The sequence below is a fragment of the Magnolia sinica genome, chromosome 7 (genome assembly GCF_029962835.1).
Source record: "Magnolia sinica isolate HGM2019 chromosome 7, MsV1, whole genome shotgun sequence".
Classification (NCBI taxonomy): domain Eukaryota; kingdom Viridiplantae; phylum Streptophyta; class Magnoliopsida; order Magnoliales; family Magnoliaceae; genus Magnolia; species Magnolia sinica.
This window is the reverse complement of record NC_080579.1, coordinates 55,349,257-55,376,682: the sequence shown is the minus strand read 5'-3', so window position 1 is coordinate 55,376,682 and position 27,426 is coordinate 55,349,257. Positions and strand designations below refer to the sequence as shown.

The 27,426-nt window shown below is 36.6% G+C and overlaps 1 protein-coding gene and 2 long non-coding RNA genes across 9 annotated transcripts; 2 read left to right on the top strand and 1 right to left on the bottom strand.

Annotated features, from left to right (window-relative positions):
* The first annotated feature begins 774 nt into the window (after positions 1–774).
* On the top strand, positions 775–1,845 carry LOC131252079 (uncharacterized). The gene is made up of 2 exons (XR_009174154.1): positions 775–1,220; positions 1,503–1,845. It is a non-coding gene; the product is annotated as an uncharacterized LOC131252079 (long non-coding RNA).
* A 6,706-nt stretch (positions 1,846–8,551) lies between these two features.
* On the top strand, positions 8,552–11,212 carry LOC131251363 (uncharacterized). Of its 7 annotated transcripts, none has more exons than XR_009173774.1 (4): positions 8,552–8,818; positions 9,328–9,469; positions 9,682–9,795; positions 10,029–10,815. It is a non-coding gene; the product is annotated as an uncharacterized LOC131251363 (long non-coding RNA). The 7 variants fall into 7 exon arrangements; XR_009173775.1 differs by lacking the exon at positions 8,552–8,818 and adding an exon at positions 9,053–9,214; XR_009173777.1 differs by lacking the exons at positions 8,552–8,818; positions 9,328–9,469 and adding an exon at positions 10,899–11,212 and having other exon boundaries at positions 9,476–9,795; positions 10,029–10,555; positions 10,773–10,816.
* Positions 11,213–14,335: 3,123 nt separating this feature from the next.
* On the bottom strand, positions 14,336–27,214 carry LOC131251362 (small ribosomal subunit protein cS23-like). The gene is made up of 2 exons (XM_058252045.1): positions 26,885–27,214; positions 14,336–14,845 (listed from the first exon to the last, which is right to left on the bottom strand). The coding sequence occupies exons 1-2, from the start codon at positions 27,053–27,055 to the stop codon at positions 14,549–14,551; spliced, it is 468 nt and encodes a 155-aa protein (XP_058108028.1). The 5' UTR covers positions 27,056–27,214; the 3' UTR covers positions 14,336–14,548.
* Between the last annotated feature and the right edge of the window lie 212 nt (positions 27,215–27,426).

Genomic DNA, 27,426 nt, shown 5'->3' with positions numbered 1-27,426 from the left:
CGTATACAGTTTGTGTAATGAGAACTAACCTGCAAATGATGTGTTTCTTAATCCTGCAAAAATGGCAGATAAAGAATTCAAATGAGCATATGTTAGCTAGATTGGATCATAATTAAAAACAGAATGCAAATATGACAACAGAACTTGATGGCATACTGCATATGCACCACTCCAAGTAATTCACAATATGAGTATACCAGATAAAAGAAGATCAGCAGCAAAAACAATATTAAATCACCATTAGTCACTAGCCAATGGCTCTTTGGATGACACACTTACCCCAAGTAGGCCCCATCGAATGAATCGCTCAGTGACTCGTTGGAACCCATGTCCAATAAAAGAACTACTTGTTCTTCTCACAAAAGAAGCTAAGTAAAAATGTACGAACTCAGATTTTGAAAAGTTTGCTACCTCCAAACACATTGTTTCACACAGCACATGTGCCAATCTAGCAAGTGTGTAGGACATCAGAGTGGTGCATAAGTATCATGCAATATATATCCTAATTTACTGAAGGTAATCAGATTAGAGAAAATTTTCAGATGGGAGAAAAATATGTATGTTGGTTGACAGTCAAGGTTTGGCAGGGAAACATGCAGAAAAGTGACAACTGGGATGATCAGTAATTGTGAGCCAATCCAGATGGGCCCCACTAGATGGAGAGCCAAGATTCATGAGTTCCTCATTTACTCGCAGTAAGCAAATCAGCAAAAAAAATTCCAATGCTAAAAATTATTAATGATTAATAGTCGAGGTTCAACCTGGAAAATCTGCAGAAAAGTGATGTCTAGGATGATCAGTAATTGTGAGCCAATCTAGATTGGCCTCACTAGATGGAGAGTCAGGATTCATGAGTTCCACATTTACTAATAGTAATCAGTTCAGAGAAAATTTTCCATTGCTAAAAATGAATGATGGTTGATAGTCTAAGTTTCAGCAAGTGAAGAAAAGTGGCGTCTAGTCTACGATCAATCAGTCATTCTGAACCATTCTAGGTGGGCTCTAGATGGGCAGCCAAGACATAAGTACGCCATTTGTTTGAGTGTAATCAGGTTAGAGAAAATATTCAGAAGGTAAAAGCAATGATGGGTAGAAGTCAGGGTTCAGTATGGAACACTGCAGAAAAAGTGATGTCAATGATCAATCAATAATTGTGATCCATTCTAGCTGGGTCCCGCTAGATGGACAGTCAAGAGTCATGAGTTACTCATTTAATGAGAGTAATCAGATCAGACGAATGTTTTCAGATGGAGAGGCTTCCAATTCCATCTCAGACAAGTGGGACATACAAAACAAATTGCACAGCTACAATGACCAGACCTCGGAGATGAAGTCAAGATAAACCACTAATACAATTTCAATCACACACAAAAAATTATATTATATGAAATTCAAATTCAATAGAACAATTAAGTAACAAAAAAGAAGGTATGAACAAGAACCAAATTGGCGTGACTACTTTACCAATTCATCCAATAGAGGATTAATTCAATAGATAGCAGGCATCAATATGTCAAACTAGAGAACCATTCATTTCAATACTTGAATTCTATGACTCATCACTTCAGAGCATTATATTCAAACCTCATGCTCATACGAGCAAAGCTTGATGATTCGTTGGTCAAGGACTGAAAGCTAGAAATACCTGCGAAACCAAAACAAAATAAAATTAAAAATAATGACATGAGAAGGCATGCACATATCCAGGAATCAGATGGATGGCAAAAGCAAGTTGTGATACTAAAAGAAATCAAGTTATGACTACTCTCCAAAATGTCTGAGAAACCCATCAAATATCCAAAAGCCCATAACTTTAAGAAAATAAAAATAAAAATAAACCAAAACCTGAAATCCCATGTACAAAACATGCAAGAATCAAAAGAAAAGGATGGCCACTAGAAGACAAAATGAAAGTAAACACAAAACACAACAAAAATTTTCATAGAAAACCCAAAACCAACAAATTTAAGAATCTTAGACAAAAATAACTTTTTATATGAAAAACCATTAAAAAATCCAAAGGCATAACCTCAACAAAGGTTGTGTGCAAGCACTTAGGAACAGAAGAGCCCCATTCTATGATTTGCCTACTACCCATTTACCAAAAAATAAAAATAAAAATAGCACAGCTGATTAAAAGTGGGCTAACAAGAAAGAAGATAGTGTGCTCAAGTTCATTAGACCTTAATTTTTTTTTGAATTTAGATGTCATTGAAATTTTTACTTTTAAGTGAATTTAGATGTCATTGAAATTTTTTGGGCCTACATATGACACATACAATTTCTGAGTGCATCTGTATCAGCTTGTCTTCTTTTCTTTCTTTTTTTTTTTTTCTTTTTTTTTCTTTTTTTTCTTTTTTTGATTTTTTATCGGTAGAATCATATTATATAGAAGAAAAAACTAACCTGTGTTCCCTTCTCAAGTAAGTGAATTGCAAAAGATGAGACTCTTCATACAGGGCTGCATAAAGACATAAAACACAAACCATTAGCAAAAAATCTAAATTTCTCTCTTTTTGGAAAACTTATGTACTACCTAAACAATTTTAATGATTTTCTTTTACCTGTCAATATTGCCTTTACAAACTGATATTTGGTGCCAAAAACATAATATCATAAAATTGAATCCTACTCCCACTTATAATCCATTTTTTAACATTATAATTAATAATAAGATTTATCAAGATTGAATCCTACTCCCGCTTATAAATATCATAAAACCAACAAGATAATTCACTTGTCATGAGATCACTCAGAGCTTGGAAAGGTCAACCAATAAACACTACTTAATAGTTTTGGAAGTGCAAAACCCTATCCTGGCTGCATACAGTTGCAAAAGTACAATTTTGAATTCTACTTTCCTGCACGTGCCAATGTGCCTCGTGGAAGTGAGATCTGAAAGGTACAAGGTCAGAAAATTGCTCAATCCACACGTGTAATCAATTAGCTATAGAAATCATAAAAAATGGTGGGAAAAAAAAATCTCATTAATCTGAAACATAATCTCAATACAATGTATAAAACTCAACAAAGAAAAGCTAATTGTGAAGGACAAAAACCAACCAACAATAAAGTCAGCTCAAATAGCTAACGGAAAAAGAAAAGGAAAAGAAAAGTATAACTTAAGCAGCCATCCCATGGTTAGCATGTGGTATCATGCTAATGTGTACATGAAGCAGTCAACTTGAAACAGAGGATCTATTACCTCACCCGCTGCTGAAAGTGAATATAAATGGCAGATGCTTCCACGCCCTCAGAAACAGAAGTTCTACTACCACCACTGCCATGAATTGCTGCCTAAACCTGAAAAAGAAAATAAAAAGGAGCTTATGACAAACTGATTCTTCAAGTACTCTTTCATAATTTGGTTGTTATTATTGTTAGGTAAATACCTGAAGTTGTAGGAATTTGACCAAGAAAATGCTGGATTCAGCATATTGTGGGTTGCTTTCAGCATACCTAAGCTTGATTCTGAATTCTCAATCAAATGCGATTTTTTTCTTTGATAACTAAGATTTAAATAAATAAATTTTTTTTTTTAAAAAAAAAAAAAAAAAAAAAAAACCTCAAATGGAAAAAAGTTTGGAATCTGCCAGCCCCAACTCAGAGAGATCTCATGGCAACTAGTAGCCAAATCGGCAAAACTGTCCAAATTATGATAGATGGACAATAAACTGAGAATTATGCAGACGACCATTTAATGGCCTGTTAAAGCAAATGTTATCCAGTGATCTGACTACTTCAAACTGGTGTTCACTAGCCAAAGGTTAGGATTCTACAACCACTCTGATTCTTGGATGATGATCAATCTAATCGGGACAGTTTGATATAAGGCATGCCAATGGCCACAAGTTGAGCTTTAATATAGACATCGACCCATTCTGGGGGCACAGACTCAGGGTCAGTGTAGGGCTAGGGCCCTTTGATACAAGCTAAAAGAATTATTGTTCCAGGAGCACCCGTTTGACAATGAACTGCATATTGTTGAAGATAGAATCTTGTTGTCAAGAAACAACTCCTGAAAGACTCAAGTGATATCACGTAAGAAACAACTTATGAAAGACGGAATTGAGATCTCATAAGGCCCAATTGAAAAGAAGCTCCAAGCTGAGATTGTGACTTAAGTACGCCGACTTGATGCTCAGCAGGACCCACCTATAGACCTACGCTGTGTTGTGTCGAGGAGCAAGCTTAGGGCTAGATCATGCTTTAATGATCTAGCTACAAATACTCATCATTAGGTGGCAAATGGGACCCACATAAAGATCTGCTCCAGAGAACACTTCGGATTAAAGGCCATAACATGATAAAGACGTGCAAAGTTTGATCGGATGAGCGTTCGAGGAAGAAACATCTCTCATGAGCATTTTATCGAACTGTATGTGTGCATCATTAATCTAACAACATTTTACATACATATCAATCAAAGAGGTCCCAACATACAGATCAAACATGAGTTATCAAGTACGTTAAAGAAAAAAGTCACAAAGGTGAGGAACTCAATCTAGCAAATGTAAATGTGTCTATGAAATCAACTAACCTAGATCAAGAACTGATAGAACAAACTATCAAAAAACTAAAAAGAAAAAACTAAAGGAAAAATATACTCCAAAAAATCCACATGGAAGAAGCATCAACTAATAATTCCAGATCTATACCATTTTATAACTTAAAAAATAGTAAAAAATATACTCCCAAAAATGCACATCAGGAAAATGCTACAGATCTCAAACTCTAAATACTATAAAAGAAAGAACATTTCTTGCCAACCCAAATCAGCATCTACAACTTCACATAGACAAAATCATATATATATATATATATATATATATATATATATATATATATATATATATATATATATATATAAACACTGATTAGAAAAATGGAAACAGAGGGGTTTTGAAGAAGATCGCCTCTCTTGCTCAGTCGTACCCCGAATCTAAGCTTTGGTGACCTTCTCGTCGACGTTCAAGCTCCAAGTTGCGAACTTGACCCCAATCGTCGACCTAAACTCATTCCTGGTGAACCTCGAGAGCGGATTTGACTTCCTAACTCTTGAATCACCGATTACAACGACAAAAAGGCAGGAAAGATGGCGGAATTACAAAAATACCTTGGCAGAGCTTCCACGGACCTCCGGAAAGATGACATTGTTGAGGTCATTGATGCCATTACAGAACTCGACGGCCACGATTCTTCGCCCTAGCGGCTACAGGCAGATTAGCAAATGCCCTAGAGCAATGACCACTGCGACCACTGCTGGAGTAGCAGCTTGGCCCTGATCTGCAGCAGTTGGCGCATTCACCACTTGTGCTAGAGGCTCCACACCTGTTACACAGAACGAGAGGGAGATCGAGAAAGGGATGGGGAGTGAGAGGGAGATCGAGAGAGAGGGTTGAGATCGGGAGAGGGAGATCGAGAAAGGGATGGGGAGTGAGAGGGAGATCGAGAGAGAGGGTTGAGATCGGGAGAGGGAGATCGAGAAAGGGATGGGGAGTGAGAGGGAGATCGAGAGAGAGGGTTGAGATCGGGAGAGGGAGATCGAAAGAGATGGAGATCGAGGGAGAGGGAGATCGAGAGAGAGGGAGGGAGAGTGAGAGGGAGATTGAGAGAGAGGGTTGAGATCGGAAGGGAGACGGAGATTGAGACAGGGAGACGGAGACGGAGACGGAGACGGAGACGTATAAAGATGGAGATGCGAAATGAGGCATTGCAGGGCTTTTGGCGCAAGGAAGTGTTTAAAACCCATCGGTAGTCTGTGGCAGATAGAGCAACGTGCCTCTTGGGCCTTGTGGGGTCCACTCAGAGTTTTTTAATTGAATCCATTCCGTCCATCTGTTTCAAAATAAAATAATAAAATATAATAATACTAAATAAGAAAATCAAACACTCAATTGGGACACACCAACAAAACGGTAGAAAGAACAACGCATAACACAATGACTCTGGTACGGATAATTAACGTGTCAAATCGGGAACGGCTTAGAGCCATTTTTGAACCAAATTCTCAACCGTACCAGATTAACGATTTTGGTGTAGTGATAGCTTTTAAATTACGACCTTGATTGCATCCAAATAGCCCCTGGAGAGTGTTAAAAATATCAGAAATAAAGGATAACATCAATCAACAGAAGTGAAGGAACAGCCAAATTAGGAGATAAATTCTTCAAATAAACTAATATAACCATATAAGATCATAAATACTAACAAAAAACCCCCACATATAAAGAATACCTACCAAGGTAATATGCCTAGACAACGAGGACCCATTTGGATCATCGCATATGTCAATCCAGGATTGGCCAATACAAGGACCCAAACAGCTCTAATGCATGACATCTACTACAACAAAACAGGGCTTACTCGACGGATGGGGTTACCCCCTTGTCGGCTGCCCGTTTTAACGACTGCAGGCAAAGGGTCTTATAAAATTATTTTAGAAAAAAAAAAAAAAAAAAAAAAAAAAAAGCCCTAATCACAAGGGTCCTATAAGATTTTTTTTTTTTTTTTTTTAAGCCCTCATCCCATTTCCCTTCCTGCGCCGACTCCCTCTCTCTGCCGCTCTCCCTCCATCTCCCTCTCTCTCTCCCTCCATCTCCCTCTCTCTCTCTCTCTCTCTCTCTCTCTCTCTCTCTCTCTCTCATGCGCGCTCTCCCTCTCCCTCTCCCTCTCCCTCTCCCACGCTCTCCCTTTCTCTCTCCCTCTCCGCTCGCTCTCCTCTCACTCTCACTCTCCCTATCTATCTCTCTCAGATATTCTTTTTAAGCATTTAGGTTTTGATCTATTTTTTTCTCTTCTTTCTTGAAGCTGTTCGAGTGATATGTAGAGATTGGGTGAATCGCTCTTGTAAACTGTGGAAAAGACTCTCAAATCTACATCTATCAGTAAGATCTATGTGCTTTTACATTAGAGGGATAGTGAGCCATTCAATCTCTTATATTTTAAATCCAAAACCTCTAGATTGCATGTTTGGACGTGGGTTAATAAATATGTATATAAGGTGTGAGGATTTGGCACATGCCCACAAGCTATTTGATAGTATGCCTGACAGGAACAGTGTCTCTTTAACTACATTTTTTTATTTCTATTTTTTAAATATAATCTTCCTACTTGCGATTGGGTTTTAGGAGGTCTTAGTTTGGATATTTGTGGTATTAAGGGCATTTGTTTTTCTTTTTTCCATGGGAAATTGGAGATGACTGGAGTGCCCTGAGTTTGAACCATTGCTATTTTCCAATAAATTTCGACCATGAGTGTAGTTAATTGACCAAATTAGTCTAACCTTTGGTTTAATTTGAGTTATGATTCTATGCTGCATTTACAATTTATTAGATCCTGTATATCAACCATCATACTCTGCCAGAATATAAAAAGTTTTCCTATAGTATCATTTTAACTACCACAAAATAGCCCTTTATTTCATAGAAAACAGTATACAAAACACCGATCAAATAAATAGTAGCATCTACTGAAATATTCCAATCTCTTTATGAGTTTCATGGGTTGGGCATGTGTTAGCCATTAACATATGTAATTTATTCAGGCCCTAGCGTGGCTTAGGGAAAAAAATCATTTCTTTCAGTTTCCAATATATTTGGCATGCATGTCTGTGCATTTACATACATGAGTGTGTAGACACATGCATTCATGCATATATACATATGTGCATATGTATGTATAGGTAATACTTGTAGTTGTCATGTGTATTTCACCATCATCATTTTCTAAACTATGTATTTCACTTTCTAAAATATTGGCCATTTAGTTATGCTTGATATCAACAACACTTCCAAATCTTTGGGATTCTCTTTTATGGCCTAGATCATCCAAATTATTGCATGGACCCCAAGCCCAGATCATGTCCATCGATGTTCCAAACCATTCATATCATGAATAGCTTATTCTTAGTGATCGAAACACGTTCATATGGTTTGGGCTATTTTCATTGATTCAAGCCTAGTGATAACATCCATCATTCATCTGATTTGGCCTATGGTTAGTGATCCAAACCCTTCATATGTTGGGGCCATTTTCATTTGTTCAAGCCCCCTATGTAGTGATTCATTGTGTTGATGATATACTTACGCTGATTTTCATTTGTTCTACTGTGTTAACCATCTGATTAACGACCATCAATTGGCTGGCTAAATGAAAAACAGTCTGGGATCCAAATTCAGTGGTTGAGATTGGATAGTTAAGACTGTTCAGTCAATGTGGTTGTTGGATTATGATCCATCCATAATGGGGCCCACAATTGGGGCACTCTGGATAGAATGCATTTGTGCCATGGGTAAGGTGGATGAGCCATTGCTGTTGGACAGAACTACGCTTTGTTTGTCATCATCCTCCGTGGCATGACCCATCCACCTCCACATGGCATAAATGTATATATGGAGATTCTTACATGCAACCTGAACCATCCAAATCATGAGGACTCTTTTAAATCCTGGATTTCAAATCCTCAAAAGGGCCTCTTTTAAAATTCAAGAGAAAAGGAGTGCAAAAAATCCTGAATTTTCAATCCTCTTCAACTTTCATCATTGAAGATTATTGGTTGATTCTTGTTTTAGTGCTCTTTTATAGTTTTAGTGCTCTTATCTATGAGCTGGATTTCATAATGCATTGAAGATTATTGGCTGGTTCTTGTTTTTCTTTTTACAATTTTAGTGCTCTTTTACACAATAAAACAATGTTGGTCTTCTTGTGAGTAAATCTCCGTATCCTTATAATTTTTTTGTGTTGGTTATTATGTCTCACAATTTGTCATTCACGTATAAGGCTTGCATATTATGGATATAGTCGTCAATTTCTGCAAGTTGGGTTGTTTTCACATTTCATCTTACTAGGGGATCTTTTTCCTTTTCATTTCATCAATTTCATTACTATATTTGTCTTATCTTTTTGCATTATCTCTATTCTAATGTGCTTAATCATGTGATTGTGTGTCTTCAACATAATCACGTGCAAATGCAACCCAGATTTGAATAGTTGAATGTGGACTGCATTTCTAGATTTAAAACCAAGGACTTCAAGAAAACCTCCACAGGTCAAGCAGCAAAAAAAAAAGAAAAAAAAAAGAAAAAAGAGAGAGACTTAAATGATATGTAGTCTCTTCTACAACACAACTTGATACTCACCATCAACACATTGAAACAAATTTTCTCAATGACAAAAAGTTGCTATACATGTTGTCTTCTCATATATCTTTTTGGTGATGCTTTTATTCTTCTTCATGTGTAATTTGTTAAATTTCATCTGTCAGTGCTTTTGTTTGACAGTATGAAGCTATAGAGTGATTTTTTTTTTTCTTTTCTATGGGTGTAGGATCATTTATGGAGATATTGGACAATTCATATGTGAAATGCAAGTTAGCTTTGGGACATCACTGGGACCTACAGTAAATGTGCCACTATAAAGAAAACACCACAATCCATTTGATGCTTCTAAGCATACATGATTTAGAAAAGTATAGCAATGGCTCACATTCTCTACTTGTCGGCGGTTTCTTCTAGTTAATCACTGTCTTTGGAGTGTTCAAATTTGAGAAACAATCTATTTAGCTAAGTGTATAGAAACCAACACATGTACATTGATGCATTTGGCATCCAAAGTCCCCCTATCTAGCTAATTAGTATTTGCTTCACTTTTGAGTTTCATCCAAATATTTTCTTTGTGAAGGACCATAGAATGGAAGATTACTGTGGCATGACTTGAAGAAATGCGATTTCTATCATCTAATGGCAACTCCAAAGTCCTTTCACTTATCATCTAAGTCTTGTCATCCAACAATATGTACGGTTCATCATATGCTTTCTCACTTTTAGCTTCCTTTCTCCTTTAAATATGTGAACTCTAGTGTAGCCAATAAATCAAACTTTTGGAATCTGTACTTTCTATATCTAGTGACAGTCTCTGTTTCCCTATTAGATACATTTCATTGATGATCTTAGTAGATTTTCTTTTGGAAAGCACTTTCATTTTTAACTCATTTTTCTTTTCTTATTTTGTTGGTGGCTGTGTTTCAGGATTTAAGCATTTGAAATGATGGCAATTGCTGTGGTAGGGAACAACCTCATATGTTTGTCTTTTCAGCCTTTAGACCTTTACTGCATGTCTGTCTTCAATTAGTTGGGTTTCCGGTGGTGCTGTGTAGCTTATAATTTTCTACTATCATTTCGAATTATCTGCCATAGTGTTCTTGCACCTGCAAGTTATGACAAAAATCTGGATTGCATGTGTTCATCTGAAGAAGTCTTCCAAGTCAAAGCCTAAACAATTTGGGATATAAGATTTTTTGCTTTGTTATGAAAATGTTGTGCATTAGTGATGTATAATTTCCATTATTGGTTGATATTAACGAGATGGTTGTTCATTAGTTTGACAGGTTTCCTTTGTTTGTGCAGCTATGACTTAAATAGTACCTAACCATCCCATTTTATAGGCTATTTGTTGGATGATTAGAATATTTGATTTGTGTGTTTTTGAAGTGTGGTCCATTGTAGCGAAATGACACACTGTATAGATGGAGTACAAAAGCCTTGTGAGCATACAAGTTTGGATGTTAAATCATTATTTGGATGCTCATTTCAGGTTTTGGTTTGTATCAGCATACAGGTTTGAAATGATTGTTTTGGTTGTTCATTATAGATTTCACATTTACATATGTATACTGAATTTTTTATTTTTGCTACTCATTTTAGGTTACGGTTTTTAACATCTTACATGTTTGAGCTCGGATGATAATTGTTTATTTTGCGTACTCATTTCAGGTTTTAGTTTATAACAACTTAAAGATTTAGCTTAATCATCACAGGTTTAGTGTTAACTTTTTCCTCGCTAGGTCCCAGGTTTTGATTGCCTGTAGGTTTTGATTTATCAACTATTTTCCTCGCTAGGTCCCAAGGCAGAATTCATGGGTTGTGGCCGCGAGCATGTTGTAAATTTTAAGTGGTCAAGTATGGAAGTTCTTGTTCATCAGACTGATGCCCATGCCTCTGAAAGATTTGGATTTTAGATACATGGAAAATGTTTGTATATGTCTGGACGCTGATAGCATAGTAGTTAGAATTTACAAACCAAGTCAGTTTGCTTTGCCCCCAAACTTTGTAATGCCCTTTTGTTAAATCTATCTTACAGGTGAAAACTATGAAAAAGATTGTGCTGAGGCTTCAATGCCAGAGCTGCAAACATGTCTCCCAACACCCAATTAAGGTTTGTTTCTCATATTATTATCATTATTATTATTATTATTTTATTTATTTATTTATTTTTTGTTTTAGGCAAGCATTCAACATTCCATGTTAGGCATCACTTTAGGTGGTCCTCACATTGTAAGGAATTTATTAGACATTTGGCTTGCAACTGGATGATTAAACTGGCATATAGCCAACAGGAAAACATTTTGTTCCATTGACCATACATAGTGGGATTCATTCTTTCCTCCTGTTTATTCTGTTATGAGAAATAGGGCTGGATTTTGGAGTGTGATGACTTTGATTTGTGGCCTTCACTTAATTTAATGTGATCAGTTAGACACTTTTTGGCTGGTTGATCTGATTCGATTGAAATATACTACTTCAGATATCATATGTTAAGTGAAGCATGCTTAGTACATTTTCAATTAAATTTTGTATTTCAAATAGATGTTGCTACGGCTGAAGGGTGTTACGTACCATTGGCAGTTCGTGCATACTATATCTATTTTGATAAGTTGCATTACTGGGGTGTTGTAATTTTACGTTTCATTTGATTTCTCATAGTTTGCTATTGGGACCATCTATAACAGGAAAGAAAAACATGGATACTCAGAGGTCGATATTGACTTTTAGGCTGAATTCAAATGTTGGAGTGAGTTAAGTTGTGAACATTCATGCTTTTCAAAAAATAAAATAATAATAATAATAATAATAAACAGAACATTCAGTTTAATTAAAAAAAGTTAATGGGTGCTTCCAGGTCATTCATAATGATGAAGTTGCATTGAAATTGCAGCGTGTTGCTTTTGAGTGGGTCATGACATATGACCAGTTGTAGGTTGATCATTTCTCTTGTCAAAATACCTTGAACTAGAAGAAAAGTAGAGGTGTTAAATGCTTTACAAATTCAATGTAGTGAGAACTTGGAAGGAAATTAGTAAAATATGGGCCAGATATGTAATAATTGGTAGGTATCATTTTGAGCTTCTACATGCACTTGGATACTCTCATATCTCGCTTTCTGGAAATTGGGTATTGCTGGTATTCTCAATTGGGTCTTGCATTTTGAATGTCTACATGCACTTGAACTCTCTTAAATCTGGTTTTTCGGTTATTGCTGGTTTTCTCAACTGGTTGTTGCATTTTTTTTATTTTTTATTTTTGATATGGAGTATGAATGTTCTTCTCATCATAAACAAGAGAAACGGTTTTGAATGCTTAATTGATGTATGAGTCTTCTCCTTGTGGTTTCTTTTCCTGTTTTGTCAAATCTATGGATTTATGGGGGGTTGGAATTGGTAAATCCACAGGTTCTGTAAATCTTAACTATAAAACAAGTTGAGGAGATTTGAAATCTGTGGATTTCACAAATCCATGATCCTGATCCCTCACCCAAAACAGCTTAATATGCATAATCAACCTTCATAGGCTTCCTGGTCTTGTTTGCAGATTAGATTAGGCTTTTAGGCCCATGACATGGAGATGCAGCTTTTGCGTCCCGAGTCCATGACTTGGAGATACCAGTTTCTCCAGATGGTTAAACAGCAACAATTTGCATTCTACAACTAGAATCTTCCAATCTATGGAAACTTTTGGTTCATTGGCTAACCATGACCAGGCCCAGCATATTAATGGATTGTATCACTAAACCATGGCCCCATTTGCACAAACTAAAAACCCAAATGTGCTGTATTTAAAAACCAAGTTGAAAAATTGGTGGGAACACATCACACTAGAAGTCCTTTAAAGGAGAAGAACATGTATGTTTTCCTCATTAGAGAATTAAAACTACAATTCATGCATTAATTTTGAATTCTTTCCTCTCTAGCTTTTCTTAATATACTGATGAAGGCATTGCCTTCTTTTTTTTTGTGATTGGTTCATATTTAAAGATCCTTCTGGTGTTGTTGTTACAACCCAGGCTAAAAATGTAAAGATTCTTCTTTTGTGGGTCACAGATATCTGATGTGGTTGATGAGGAAGTCTGCAAGCTAGATGAAAAGTTCAAGGGAGTCATGTTCGAGTTCGTGTTCTTGGTTTTAGGCATCTATAAGGATTGACAATGGATGTCTTAAAGGTAACCTAGTTTATTTTCCCCTAGAATAGCAAAAAGTGAGTTTGGTCCGGTCCCATCCACTATTGGTCCACTAGATCATCTGTTTGGATTATCTACATGGACCCCACTTCTCCAAAATCAATGGTCATAGTATTATTCTAGAAAAAAGTTATATTTTTGTTTTGTTTTTTTGTCCATTTTCTAAATTTGACCTTGAATCTTTTCTTTTTTGTTTTTATGTATGTAGTGTTTCTAATTGTCTTACAAATTCCCTGCTTTATCTTCAAACAGGTGACACGGGCACACTTCCTCTTCTCTGCCATTATTATATTATGTCAAGGTAAATTCAAGACGGATCTGTGTTTTACATGTCACAGCCACTCAGAACACAATGAATGGTGATTTGGAGTGTGAGCTAATTTTAACTGCTAACTGGTGCTGATCCCTTTTACTGCTAACACAGCTCACTAAAGATTGACAGAAGAAACTAGTCCCTTGGAAATAATGGCTATCATTGGCAACAAGGAGATCATTGACATTAACCAGGGTATGTTAGCTGTTTAGACTGGTGTTAAAAAAAAAAAAAAAAAACTAGGATACCTTTTCTTTTCTTTCTTTGGTTTTTTTTTTTTGTTAAGAAAGATTTTCTCTATGGCTATAGATTGTCAATGGCCATGAGCTCTATAGCTACGGATTTAATCCGGTACCAATGGCTACGGTTGTACTGTGGGCTAGTCATCTTTAGCTATGGATTTTATTCATAGCTTCTGACAATGTAGCGGCGGCCAGCACAACCGTTAGGAAAGGTCCTAACCGCTGGTAAAGCCTTTACTGACTGAGGCTTTACCAGCTGTTAGTTGACCGCGGGCAAAGGATTTGCGGGTGGTTTTCTGAGCCTTTGGCGGCAGTTTTGACCGCCGGTAAATGTCATTTTTCTTGTAGTGATCCTACATCCACCCTTAGCAGGGAATAAATAGATAAATAAATAAAACACATTGCTACATAAAAACTTAGAGAGTTAAAAATCCATGAAAATAAAGCATAAAAATCAACCAGCAGAAATCAGGGAAACTCAATCAAATTAGGAAACGTACAGAGCTATTTAATTGATATGGACAATTACTAATAGAAGTTTGTTTTCCTGGAAGAAACAAATGTGATTTAGATAACTGCTGAGCAAAAGAACTCCATATTCCATTAGAATCAGAAGGAAAACAAATAAATCAACCCAAAACCACCCTAGAGTTTACAAGAAGTTGAGCAGAACTTGTCATACAATGAAAACCGCTACAAATCAAAACAAGAAGATATACGACAAATTCCCACCACCCTGTTGCCACAAATTGATGATATCAGTGGCCTGAATAAGAAGGATAATCATCCTCTTCTGAGAAATCCATGGCTTATTCTCTAGTTTAGTTTTGAGTTCTTCCCATGCATCTTTTCTTGGCCAGAAATAGTAAGGACTGAGAGGGATGGTGCCATGGCCCGGTATGACCTGATCAAGGGCAAGACCAATGTTCTTCTCCAGCCAGATGAATTTCAGAACCAGCCTTGGTTTCTCAATCAGCTTCACTACCACCCCAATCTTCTGTAAATACAAGTAAAATAACACAGAGAAAAAGGACACAAGAGAACACCAGTAAGATTTCAAGGAACAGAGGTAAATGAATGAATGAACAGAATTAAGAAAAGAAATTACATGGCATTGAAAAAAGTTTAAACCTAATTGAGCTAGATAAAAGGTAAGTTTGATAGGTCAAAGAGATGAAGACAGAAGGAAACCAATAAGAACAGATTATCAGAATTGTCGACCTTTGTGTTTCATGGTGGATGGGCCACGATCAAATAATCACACAGAATGGATGATCCTAACCAATGATATGTGGAGTTGATTGTGAACCAATGGAAATTTAATTTATAAACAGTCAGAATCAACTGTTTGTTATGGGGCCCAGGACATGGACAGGTATGATCATCTGATAATCTGTGCATGAAGGCCCCAATGGGGTGATGCATGCTACAGAGCTGTATCAGCAAAACAAATATGATTAGAAACAATTCAAAAATAAGTAAATAAATAAATTTAAAAAAAAAAAAAAAACTGAAATGGTTAAGTGATTTAAGCAAACCACCAGTCCATGTGTCCCACATGGTCAGATGTGTGGGCCTCACATGGCCATACATGGCTCCACATGGCCCATACATATGGTAGTAGGGCTTGGACTTTTCCATTTGTTTAACGTTTAAAACAAATAGAGAAGAAGTCTACACTATCCTCACTTCTGTGCCTACTAGTGAATATTGCTTGAGGGCCTTTTGGTCCTTTCACCTTTAGGGTTTAGTCATTTGTTTCAAGATATAAATAAGCCCCTCTTGGGCATGTGATTCAACTAATGTAATGAATTATTTTCTTTTCACATTTTACCTATAAAAAGTGTTTTTTTTTTTTTCGAGAACTCTTGGTGCGTTGTTGGTGGCATGGCTTGCCTCTTTATCTTACCATGTGTTACTAGATCTTTCCCTTTTTCCCACATACATAGTTTTTGGTTTTTTTGGGTGTGTGTCTGTCTGTCTGTTGAATCACGGGAAGGCTGCCATCAACCTAGATTTTTCTTCTTCTTTTTTATTTTAAATCAAGATGGTTTAGGGTTTGGGATCAGATAATTGGATTAGGCAAATCAGGGTAGAGAGGGAACCAGGCGTTGGCGTTGCATTAATCAGCACTGGAGCAAGTTCCTCTTTTTTTCATTGCTTTTCTTTCCAATCCCGAAAACTCTAGCCGTCCCTCTTTCCCATCCCCAAAATTTATCCCCAACTGTTTCTTTCCATCTCCAAAACCCCAACAGCCACTTCTCCCTTTTAATCGGAGTCTTAGCTGCCACCCAAAAGACTCTATATATAATTCCTTACACCCACCAATCCTCTAATCCATCACATCCAACCCCATATCAATTCTTAAATCTACACCATAGTCATGATCAGCATTCATAGGCAGTGTAGATCAATCAGATTTGTTGATCCCTGGCAAGATCACTGTTTTGATCAAGGTCATCATTCAAACATTGCCTACAAATCGTATAAGACATCTGTGGCCAAATCAACAGTGGGATCTACCCATATTCAAGATTGACATTCATATGTTGTCCATAAATCGATCTGCTTATTTGAGACCATATCAATGATTGGATCTGGCCCATATTCAAGATCAATGTTCATATCTTGTTCACAAATTCGATTTTCTTACCCATCTGCCCTGAAATTCAAATATTTTTTTATGTGACTTTCAAGTCGGATCATGATCCATAACCAATCAATAGTCAGATCTGCCCCAAATTTCATATACCTGAACTATTAACCATCTTCAAGTCCATTCGGTGATCCATAACCTGATCAATGGTGAAATATGCCCCAAATTCCAAAACAACATGATCTTCAATCGATATGTCATACTTGACCTGATCAACGGTCAGATCTTTCAACATTTCATGTCTGCATTTCATGCACAATCTTCAAGTCAAATTGGTCATCTGAGACCTGATCAGTGTTCAGACCTGCCCCAAATTTAGATTTGCATTCTTATACTGTCTTCAAGTCAGATTAGTGATCTGTGACCAATAAAGAGTCCAATCTGCCCGAAATTTCATATCTGCATTTTTACATGTCTTCAAGTCAGATCTTTGAGCCATAAGCCTATCAACAGTGCAATCTGCACATACTTCAGAAAAGCATTTTTACGATATCTTCATGGCGGGTCAGATCTCCAAAAATTTCGCAACTGCATTTTTGGACGATATTCAAGTCGAATTGGTTGTCTGTGACCGAATCAGCAGTCAGACCTACCCCAAATTTTAGATTTGCACTATTACATGATCTTCAAGTCGGATTAGTGATATGTAACCCAACCAAGTGGCAGATTTGCTCCAAAATTCAGAACTGTGTTTTAATACGATCTATAAGCCAGGTTTGTGATATGTGTTCAGATCTGCCATTATGCACATTCTTTTAGTCCTGAGATGGACGGAGATGAGCAAAATGAATTACCTATGGGACATATGATGGAAATGATGACGAAACAAATGAACGGCATTAGTGGCAACCAATCAAATCAAGGGGCCCTGGGCTGATGGAGATGTTATCTCTTCTTAAAACACATACATCCCCGTTCATGGCCCGGACAGAAGAATCTGAGCCTCAGATTCAAGGGGAGGAGAGCAAGTGGTTAATTGTCCTGCATCAAGGGTTCTCTGTTTAATCAGTTTTAATAATTTGTTGGGTGGAGAAAGTTCACCAACTCCCCAAATCTGGGCCAACTGAATCCCATAAAAAATTGGGGCATTTGTATGGATAAATTTTTTTTACAAGATCATAACCATTGATCACATGAGATACTGCAAATGATATCTCTCAATATATGCCGCCTATGAAGCAAAAGTCATTACAAGAAAAGGGGGTTTTAGCCTCGGTTCAAAACTGTGGCTAAAAAGGTTAAAAACTGAGGCTAAAGCCTTTAGCCTCAGTTATCCACACCAAGGTTGAAACCCCAAAGCCTCAGTTTTAGCAACCGAGGCTAAATTGACTTTTATAGCCTTGGTTCTTCAAGTGAGGCTAAAAACCTTTTTAGCTTCAATTTTCTCAAAATGAGGCTAAATCAAAATTTTAGCCTCCATTGTTTTTGACGGAGACTGACTCTAAAGTTTAGCCTCAATTGCCTCCAACCGAAGCTAAATCTATTTTTAACCTCGGTTCTCAACAACTGAGGCTAAAGCCTTTAGCCACGGGAATTTCAGCCTTGGTTATCAATAACCGAGGCTAAATTCAAGCCTTAGTTACAAATTGAGGCTAAAAATATTTTTTTATTTTTTAAAATATTTATTTAAACTACTAATCCATTCATTCAATCCACTCTTGAAACAATCAATCATGAAAGCCACAATACCAATAAAATAGTTAACAACAGTTTATTTAAAGTTTAACTCAATCAAACTGTTACACAACATTAGGTTCCACAAACAATACAAAGTTATGGTCGCGCCCGTCATCATCAGTGCTGTCGGTGCTTAATGCGGCGGACTTCATCAGGTCCATGTTGTAGACTCTCAACCTATAGAAATTGATAAAAACCAAGATGAGGCAGGAGAAATAAACTTATGCATTGTAACATAAGACTTTTATCCTATGAAAGACAATGCATCATAAGATATTCATTCTTCAAAAGCAATTAATATGACCTTCTTTTTCTGATCCAAGCTATGTTTTTCACAATAAGCCTTGTGCTGAAAAAACTTGCCTCCATCAGTCTTCACATCCATGTGCAGGCCAACACGTTTAGCACAAGTAGGATGAAATGCAGTTTGATAGTCATCATGATTTTTTATTTATTTTTTGTTAATAATGCAACAGAGAAACATACCAGCTTGTTCGATCTGTGGCATTTAGATGCAAGTAAATGAAACCCAAGATCGCCAAAACAAGGATAGGAAAGGAGTATACAGCGAAATTAAGGCCTTATAAATCAGAGAAATATTGATAATTAGGAGGATTAATAAAGGAGAATCTCAAAGTGCTGCTGCAATTCCATTCAAAGAAGGCATGTGAAAGAAGAAGTAACTATAGTGAGAATTTAAGTACCGGAGTATCTGAAGAAGGTGGATTTGGCATCATCTTCAGCTACACGCCATGATTTTTTCCATATTCCAGTGGGGGTGATGAACCACACACATACCCAAGTGGTGAATATCAAGATCATCAGCATTTTCATTAGCAAGAATGACCTTGTTAGCTGTACAGTACAGATACAGTTGAGGACAGGGAAGCTGGTCACTTGAGAGGATGGAGATGATCTACCTCAACCTCCTATTTACAGCAACATACTGTTAGAAAAACTATACACAAAAACTTTAATTCGTGACTGAGTAAGCTGCATTAACTAAGATCATCAAAAGATACAATGGTCTGTAATCATTCAGTGCTGATCGAAGGAGGAGGGCAAACAAGATTAGCTAAAACATTCAGTGCTGGATGAATCACTTGCCAAATATGAACACATGCTGCAAATTCAGTTGCTCAAACCCACCTTGAAGCTCCTCCCACTGTGATGATTATAAACTCAATATATCGGTCGCAGTGGATTGATATTATAGAAGTGTACTTCATTGACTCCAGAAATGAGAATAATCTATCATAAACATCTATTATAAATGTTTGTAATTTGAATTCAAAGAAAAAGTGCAGTGAGAAAATAAGTTTAACCATATGATTTTTTCTCTCTTCAAATATGAGCCACTCACTATTTTACTTTGAACCATCCATTTGATAGCAATTAATTGGATGGTTAGAATTGCTTTTGGTAAGTGGATTTTTAGTGATATGCTCCATCCACAGTGGGATTCACAGTTCATGAGGTAAATTACCAAATTCAATCACTTGAATCAAATTGTTTCATAATCATACCTTGTTAACACTGCAAAAGTTACATCATGGTCATTTAAGAACACCCTTCTGAATCATATAGCCCTAGAAATCAGAATGTCCACTTTCTCAGGCAATTCAACATCCTCAACTTTACCTTTGATCACTCGTAATATAGAGAACAAAAACCCTCACAAAAATGAGAACAATGTAGGAACAAGGTGAGTTCGGCAAAGAACTCAAAAAAGTCAGGTATTAATTTTAAACTGCAAAATAAAATCGCTACAAAATAAAATATTCTTATAAAAGAAATAACAGATCTGAATGCAATGTAGTTTCCACGAGTACAAATTAGCCATGCAACCCATATAAATATACAATTTTGTGTTGAGTGAAAGTAGAGAAAGAAGGGATTTTGTAGTTCTTACCATTTGGGTAATCCTCTTATAGCACTAGTGCCCATGGACGACAAGTAGTCACTCCAGAAACTGGAACTGAGCAATAGAGAAGTCACTAGGTGGTTGTTCTTGGCATCGCCTGTTTTTGAAACCATCATCAAGGCAAGAACTTTAGTTGCAGTTTCGCAAAAAGCAGGAGCAAGGAATCGCCTATTTTTGAAAAATAAGAAGTTGAAAAGAATTAGAAATTGTGCTTTGTTTCCCATGTGTGTGGAATTGTACTGTGTGTGTGTGCATGCACACACTAGTAAATTGCATGTGCATCAAACATGGGAATGCCTAAACATTTTTCCTACATAACTACAAAAGACAGAAAGGCATTGATTTACTTACAAGAATCCAACAACAATTTGGTTCTCATAGTTCAAACCATCAGACATTCCTAGATCTCCAAGGTGATCACCAAGAAGTAACATATTAGTTCTCTTCTTCACTTAGGCATTGCCATCGTTTGGCTCGTCAGTATCTCCTAATTGGTGATGAAGTGCTACAACCATATCAAGAACATTTTAAAAACTCAAAATATGAATAGAAGAAAGAAACTGCAATACTAATACAATATATCGACCAGGACCAGCATTGTTTCCTCCAATAGCAGACATAACACAGCTAAAAAATGTTAGATTCATGTTATGGTGGAGTCCATAATATCTTCTGATTTGCTGAGATTTAGAAAGAATCGGATCAAAATCCAACGAAATCTCTCAGAATCGAGAGACATAAGCTAGATTCATATTAAAATAGATTTAACACTAAAAATTGAGAAAAAAAACCATGTGGAAAAAAATTGGAAAAAAGCTCACTGTCTTTTGAGGATCTGATGATTGGAGAGAGAGAGAGAGAGAGAGAGAGAGAGAGAGAGAGAGACGGTAGATCTGATGAAGACGAGAGAAATATTGGAGAAGACGGAGAGAAGAGCTAGGGTTCGGTTCGGTGAGGAGCTGCAATTGGTGTATATGCCCCTTGTTTATCTAGCCGGTAAGGAAATTGGCAATGGAGGAGCAGATTTCACAGCAGAGAACAAGGTTTTGCTCTCAGATCGAACACCAAACCCTAATCGCTGATTTTGCAATGTAGAAACTGCTCAAATCCAGTAAATGAGCTAGAAACGATAGGATTTTCCACTTCCTGAGCAAGATTTCAGTGAAATTAGCAAAAAAAAAAAAAAAAAACTCCCGCCAAATGGGGAAAACGATAGAACTAAGAACTACTCAAATGGGGAAAATGCTAGACCTTTCGCCTGCCTCTGGCAACATAAAAAGGTCCTATGCAACCGAGGTTATGCAACCGAGTAGACTTTTGGCCTCGTTCCTATGCAACTAAGCAACTAAGGTTAAAAATTAGACCTTTCGCCTCGTTATTTGGACCTTTAGCCTGTATGTTAAAAGTAGATTGAATAATCGAGGCTGTGAAGGCTAGAATGTAGACCTTTCGCCTTGGTTCATGCAACTGAGGCTAAAAAGTAGACCTTTCGTTCCTCGCCTGCCCTATGAGGCTAAAAGCTAACCTTTCGCCTCGCCTCCCTCTATGCATAACCGAGGCTAAAAGCAGATTGAGGCTACATGTAGACCTTTTGCCTCGGTTCCTATCACCGATTGAATTGAAGGCTGCTAACATGTAGACCTTTTCGCCTCGGTTCTATGCTAGCTAAAGGTAGACTTTTTCGCCTCGCTTGCAATCGAGGCTAAAAGGTAGACTTTTTGCCTTGGTTCCTATAGAGTTTAGCCTCAGTTGCATAGGCTAAAAATAGACACATTTAGCCTCCATTTTTCAACCGAGGCTAAAAATTGTGGCTAAAGGCCTATTTTCTTATAGTGAGTTTTACACGGATCCTTTTTAGGTGTTCATTGTTTGTTTGCACCACAAATTTGGGCACAAATATTAGATAAATTTGGAATGTCACATGGTTAGCACACGCTTGGTATTCTGTTGGCTGAAATCTCTGGGGCATAGCAATCATGCAGTTCAAGCACGATATGGTTGGAAAGAAACTCGATAGTTCTCGACAGAAAATGGCTTCTATTGGTATCATTTTTCAGAAGTTCATCTCTTTGACAAAGTAAGGGGCAGATTTGGACAGGAGGCTCAGAGTCATCCCTTCTAGTTATGCTAATTTGGATTAGGAGGAGGTTTTATAGTGGTCTCTAAAGAAAAACTAGGCCTCTCCACAGTAGTCCGCTGCAGTGTCAAGAGTAATCAAAGTTAATTTCAACGGTTTTTTAGTAACCCATATAAGTGCATATGTTTGTCAATCACGGGAGCCGGTGTATTAGTGAGTCAGTTGAGCCCTTTAGAAGCTGAAGACTGAAGACACATGAAGACTTGAAGCATCAAGGAGTGAACAAAAAGGTAAATTGAAGTGCCTTGGTGTAACCTAAACCTTAGAACCCTTTAGGTCCAAAACAACCTAGCCTTTAGATGATATACTTCAATAGGAAAACCATATTTTATTATCCCAAGCCTTAGGAATCAATTTAATCATCAATTATCAAAGTTTACAAAGGACCAGAGAATCTATAGACCTCTAGATCAAATAGACAAATCTATAGATCAAATCGACAAATTTATAGATTGAATCGACAGACCTATAGATCAAAACAACAAAACAATCGATCAAATTGACAGCCCATCGATTTTAGTCGATCGAATTGAAAACAGCCATTCCACCGAGCAATTTGGAAAATTTTGGAATTTCTCGATCGAATCAAAAGTGAAATCGATAGAATCGATAACTAGCCTTTTTAGATCCGTTGGAGCATTTTTTCTATATATATTTGGCATTTGGATCTTTGCAAAGATGATGGGTTTTTAGTAAAAACAAAACCTAGGTGATTCCTCCAAACCAAAGAATTTTATGTCTCTTTTCTTGTGATTAATCATTTTAATGAGCATTCAATACTCCATTATGAAGGTGTGTTTGAACTCTTCTATTTTCTAGAGATTAGATACCAAACCTATAGGTAAATCCTTGTCTATATCCTCTAGAATACCCATCTAGGTAAATCTCAACTTAAAACCAACTAACATCATTAGTTGTAAGAGATTCAACCAAACTCCCGTTACCTTGGCATCTCAATAGGAAAATCGTTGTCGATAGCCAATTCGAGTAAGTGGAACAAGATCAACTTTAAAGATCAGAGGAACACCAAAAAAGCATATTCAAGATTGAAGATGCATCTCATAGGTGCTACAAATGGGCTCATCCAGCCAAGTAAGGGTTCTTGTTTAGAGTCCATTATATACTCTTTTCCTATGTGGAATTGAGTATAGAGTTTGTAACCCAAACTCGAATTCACCAGACACGGATTTATACGTGTTAGTCTCCGTGGGAGTCTCTGACTGAATAGGTTCTTGGTTAGCCTATAGAAAACTAAGTTTCCAAGAGAGACACGGGCATGGGTGGATACGTGTGGTTAGCTTATAGAAAACCAAGTCTCCAAGGGAGACACTAACATGGGTGGATACATGTTCCACCAACATAGGTGAGTACATATAGGTCCCAAGGTATTCCAAAATAGTAACGGTGGCCGTAATGGTCACCACCGTTACCATTATGATACGGGCCGTTATTTCCCCGTATCGACCGTTATAGTCAATTTTTTTAATTGTTATTGGACTATTATGGCCCATTTCTCTGTAACGGCCGTTTTGACCCCAAAATGCATAATGGTTATGACTGTTACCATTATGTAACGGCCATTACGTAACCGATTTTGAATACCTTAGTAGGTCCTTGTTGATGACGTCACCAACACCGGTGTGTATGTGTAGATCCTTGTGTAGGATTGTAAAGGTTTGTGGTAAACCTATTGAAGGCCATCAAGATAGTGAAATACAGTACATTTAAGTTTGGGTGTGTCCGCCGGGAGTGGAGTAGGTACTTAACCAAACCACTATACATCATTATGTTTGCAATTGCTTATGTGGATGAATTTTTATTCTTATTTGTTATTATATTTGTTTAATTCATATAGATGCATGATTAAAGTATACGCTAGGCACTTAATTTGCAGCACACGCAATTGATATTTTACATCTCTTTCCTTAGATTACTTTGCTCAATTAGTTGTATCTCTTGTAGTCTATGCACTTGGATTCGCTTAATTGAATTAATTGGTAAATAATTTTAAGTAGTCATATTCACCCCATATCTAGGACTTAGCCATAATTCTAAGCTCTATAAGCTTCCACGAGCCGTGATATCGTGTTAGATAATCCATGCAATTTCAACCCCGACACTACAAGAGTAGGTGGAGTGGTAGGAGATAGCACCAGTGTGATTTTGATTGAATTATCCAAGTCTATTGGGATAAGGGATTCCAATTTTGTTAGGGGGATGGCCCTTAAGCAAGCTGTAAAATCTATTATGGATTTTAATCTCATACTTGCGAGCATTGAAGTATATATTCTTACAATGCTATTAATTAGGCTAAATCCAAGGTTGGCCCACGGAGGCATTGTTTGAATTATCTCTAATGTTATCGAAATATCTTCGATATTATCATTATCTCTAGCTTGGCGATACCGATAACACTGGTAGCAATACCGATAACACCAGTATTTTAGAAATTCCAGACATCAACAATGTATCTCTAAATATCGGTAATGTATCGACATCACCAATATTTTCAATTGTGTAAATTCCAGGCATTACTGATATTGCCAATGTATCGTCAATATTTTTGACTATGTAATCATGCTTGTCTCACAAGTGTATCGGCAATATTTCAACAATATCATCAATGTAGAGATATCACAGAAAGTTTGCTTATTAAAAAAAATAATAAAATAATTTTTTTTTAAAACCATCTATTTTAATTTTTTTTTTTATGAACACATTGTTGTATGCAGTTTTTAATTTATTGTTTCTAATATTGATAATCTCTCAATATTATCGTTATCACAAGATTCTCGATATCAAGACCACAATGTTTCATTTTTTTTTCTAATTATTGATGATTTTTTGGCAAAATATTGTGAGTTGTTGATATTTTGCAATATTGATGGAAGGTTGGATGGATGATTGGATGGTTAGATGAGATCGATGGGATGGTTAGACTGTTTCTTACGACGATACATGCTTTTAAGCCCCCATTAAATGAAAACTTATTGTGTATACATTCTTTTTGTAAATTTTTTATTTTAAAATATGCAAATATGTATATTTTAGCATCTCTTGAAGTTTCACTAAAAATTCTACCATTTTTCCATGTTTTCCTGCATTTCCAGTTAACAACGATATCGATATTGTTTCCGTATCCCTAGCCAACGAAACTTGCAGCGATCCCGATACTTTGAACACCACATGGAGGTTGGAGTTTTTTTTTTTTTCTTGTGTGTGTGTGTGTGTGTGTGTTTATGTGTGTTTGTGTGTGTGTGTGTGTGTGCACGCGGAAAGGTTGGATGATATCATTGACAATTTGTGGGATTTAAGTGTTAGGATAGCCATCTCATATGTTTTAGTTCTCAAAAGTACCAATGAAGAGACATATGTCAGCAAAAAAATTGGCTTTAAGAATGAGTTGATCAATGAGATTGGGGACAGATGAAGCTTTGGGTGTGGGTTGAATTTAAGCAAAAGAAATGAGGTTTTACACACCATGAGTGTCTCAAATTGGCATACACGTGTGAGGTCTAATCCATCCATCGGGTGGGCCCAACCATTTAAATGCTCTTATTTTTCCCGAAAGCTCAATCTAAAGAATGGTGTGTACCTAAAACTGATTTGATTCGTGTCTAGGTCTTCAAGATCTAGACGCAGACCCAAGACTAGCATGAACTAAACTCGGTTAGCCTAGATATGGGTACAATAGGACCCAACCCATTAACAACCCAACCTACAGCCACACAGGCCCTATTGGTTGTCCAGTTATATTCAGAAAAGGAAGAAATTATTCCTCATTTCATCTACTTCTTGACATTATCCTAATTAGTTGTAGGGTAGACTGAATCAAGCAATAGATATGAGGAGCAAGGACAAATAGGATTTGAGTCGTGGTCTCTTTTGTAGCTTTATGTACTAATGTGATATATTTTCATTCAAATGAAGCATTGAAGACAGATCAATTGAATGAAGAACCTTTTTTAGGTTCCTACATTTGGAATTTCTTAGAATTGGAACACTTCTAACTCTAGGGGCAAAATTCCTCCAGCTTCTTGTGGCAAGACTTCATGTGTTTATTTATCCTTCTTTATCCTATGATCCTATTATTCTTCCCCATCTTCTTTATATTGCTGCAACTGAGATGAATTATCTAATTTGTGGCAATTCAAGATGGATTTTGAGTTTCAGATGGGAAGTAGTCATATCTTATAAAGAGAAGTTAATTTCCATCATGATGATTCATTGAAACCCCATAGCATTTAAAAAAAAATAAAATAATTGTAGGGTTTTAACAATAGGGGGTGGTTTATTCAGATGAAATGCAATAAAAAAGGACCATGTAACCCTATATAAAACATTACTCATCCATAATTCCAAAACCTATTGTGTTTCACTACTTCATTGTTGCCTTGGGTTCTAGCAAAACTCATTTTGAAAACAAATAAATTGTTTAGAATAATTTCAATATTACATTTCTATCCCCTATTTTTTCCTCAATATAATGCAATCATACATTTCACTTCAAAATGGAAACCTACAAAGATTTTGAGGTGCATTACTTTCAACAACCTAAAATCAGAAATGCAACCTTAACAACGAATTGAAGATCCAAAAGAAATGGAGAAAAATACATATAAAAAGGAAAATTAAGAAAGACCTTTGGGGCATCAACGGTAATGGCCCTAACAACAAGACCTTGGAAATGCCTCCTGTTGAGCCCTACATTGCAAGGCCCGACCGAAGAAACCCTAACCATGGACAGGTGGAGTCCTTCATAAGGTGGCAAGCTCCTTGTTGCAGAAGCACCCAGGAACTGTATAGTAGCCATGGAAATCCAACAAGAAAATTCTCAAAAGACATCAGAAAAAATAACAGATATGAAGAAGAATCTCATAACTTATGTGATGTAAAAAAGACAAAAACAAAAAAACAGAAATCGAATCTAAATAGTAAAAATCGAGAAAATGTAGAATTTCAACTACTAATGGGAACTCCAAAAGAAAATAGAAGAATTCCACCGATGAATTTGCCAATTTCTGTAGTAGAATCTGGGAAAATCAAAGGAAAAAAAAAGAAGAGGTTCTCAGAGAATCTAAGCGCCAGAAAACTAAAAAATCTCAAGTTTTCGACTCGAAAGTTGTTAACAACATCTGAAAGAGAGAACATGAATTTTTGAAATCAAGTAAGAAATTCCAGATT

Coding starts and splice junctions, on each gene's coding strand:
- LOC131251362 (XM_058252045.1), bottom strand. CDS start 27,055: ATGGCTACTATACAGTTCCTGGGTGCTTCTGCAACAAGGAGCTTGCCA. Junction 14,846..26,884: donor TTACCGTTGATGCCCCAAAG/GTCTTTCTTAAT, acceptor TTGTATTTACAG/AAGATTGGGGTGGTAGTGAA.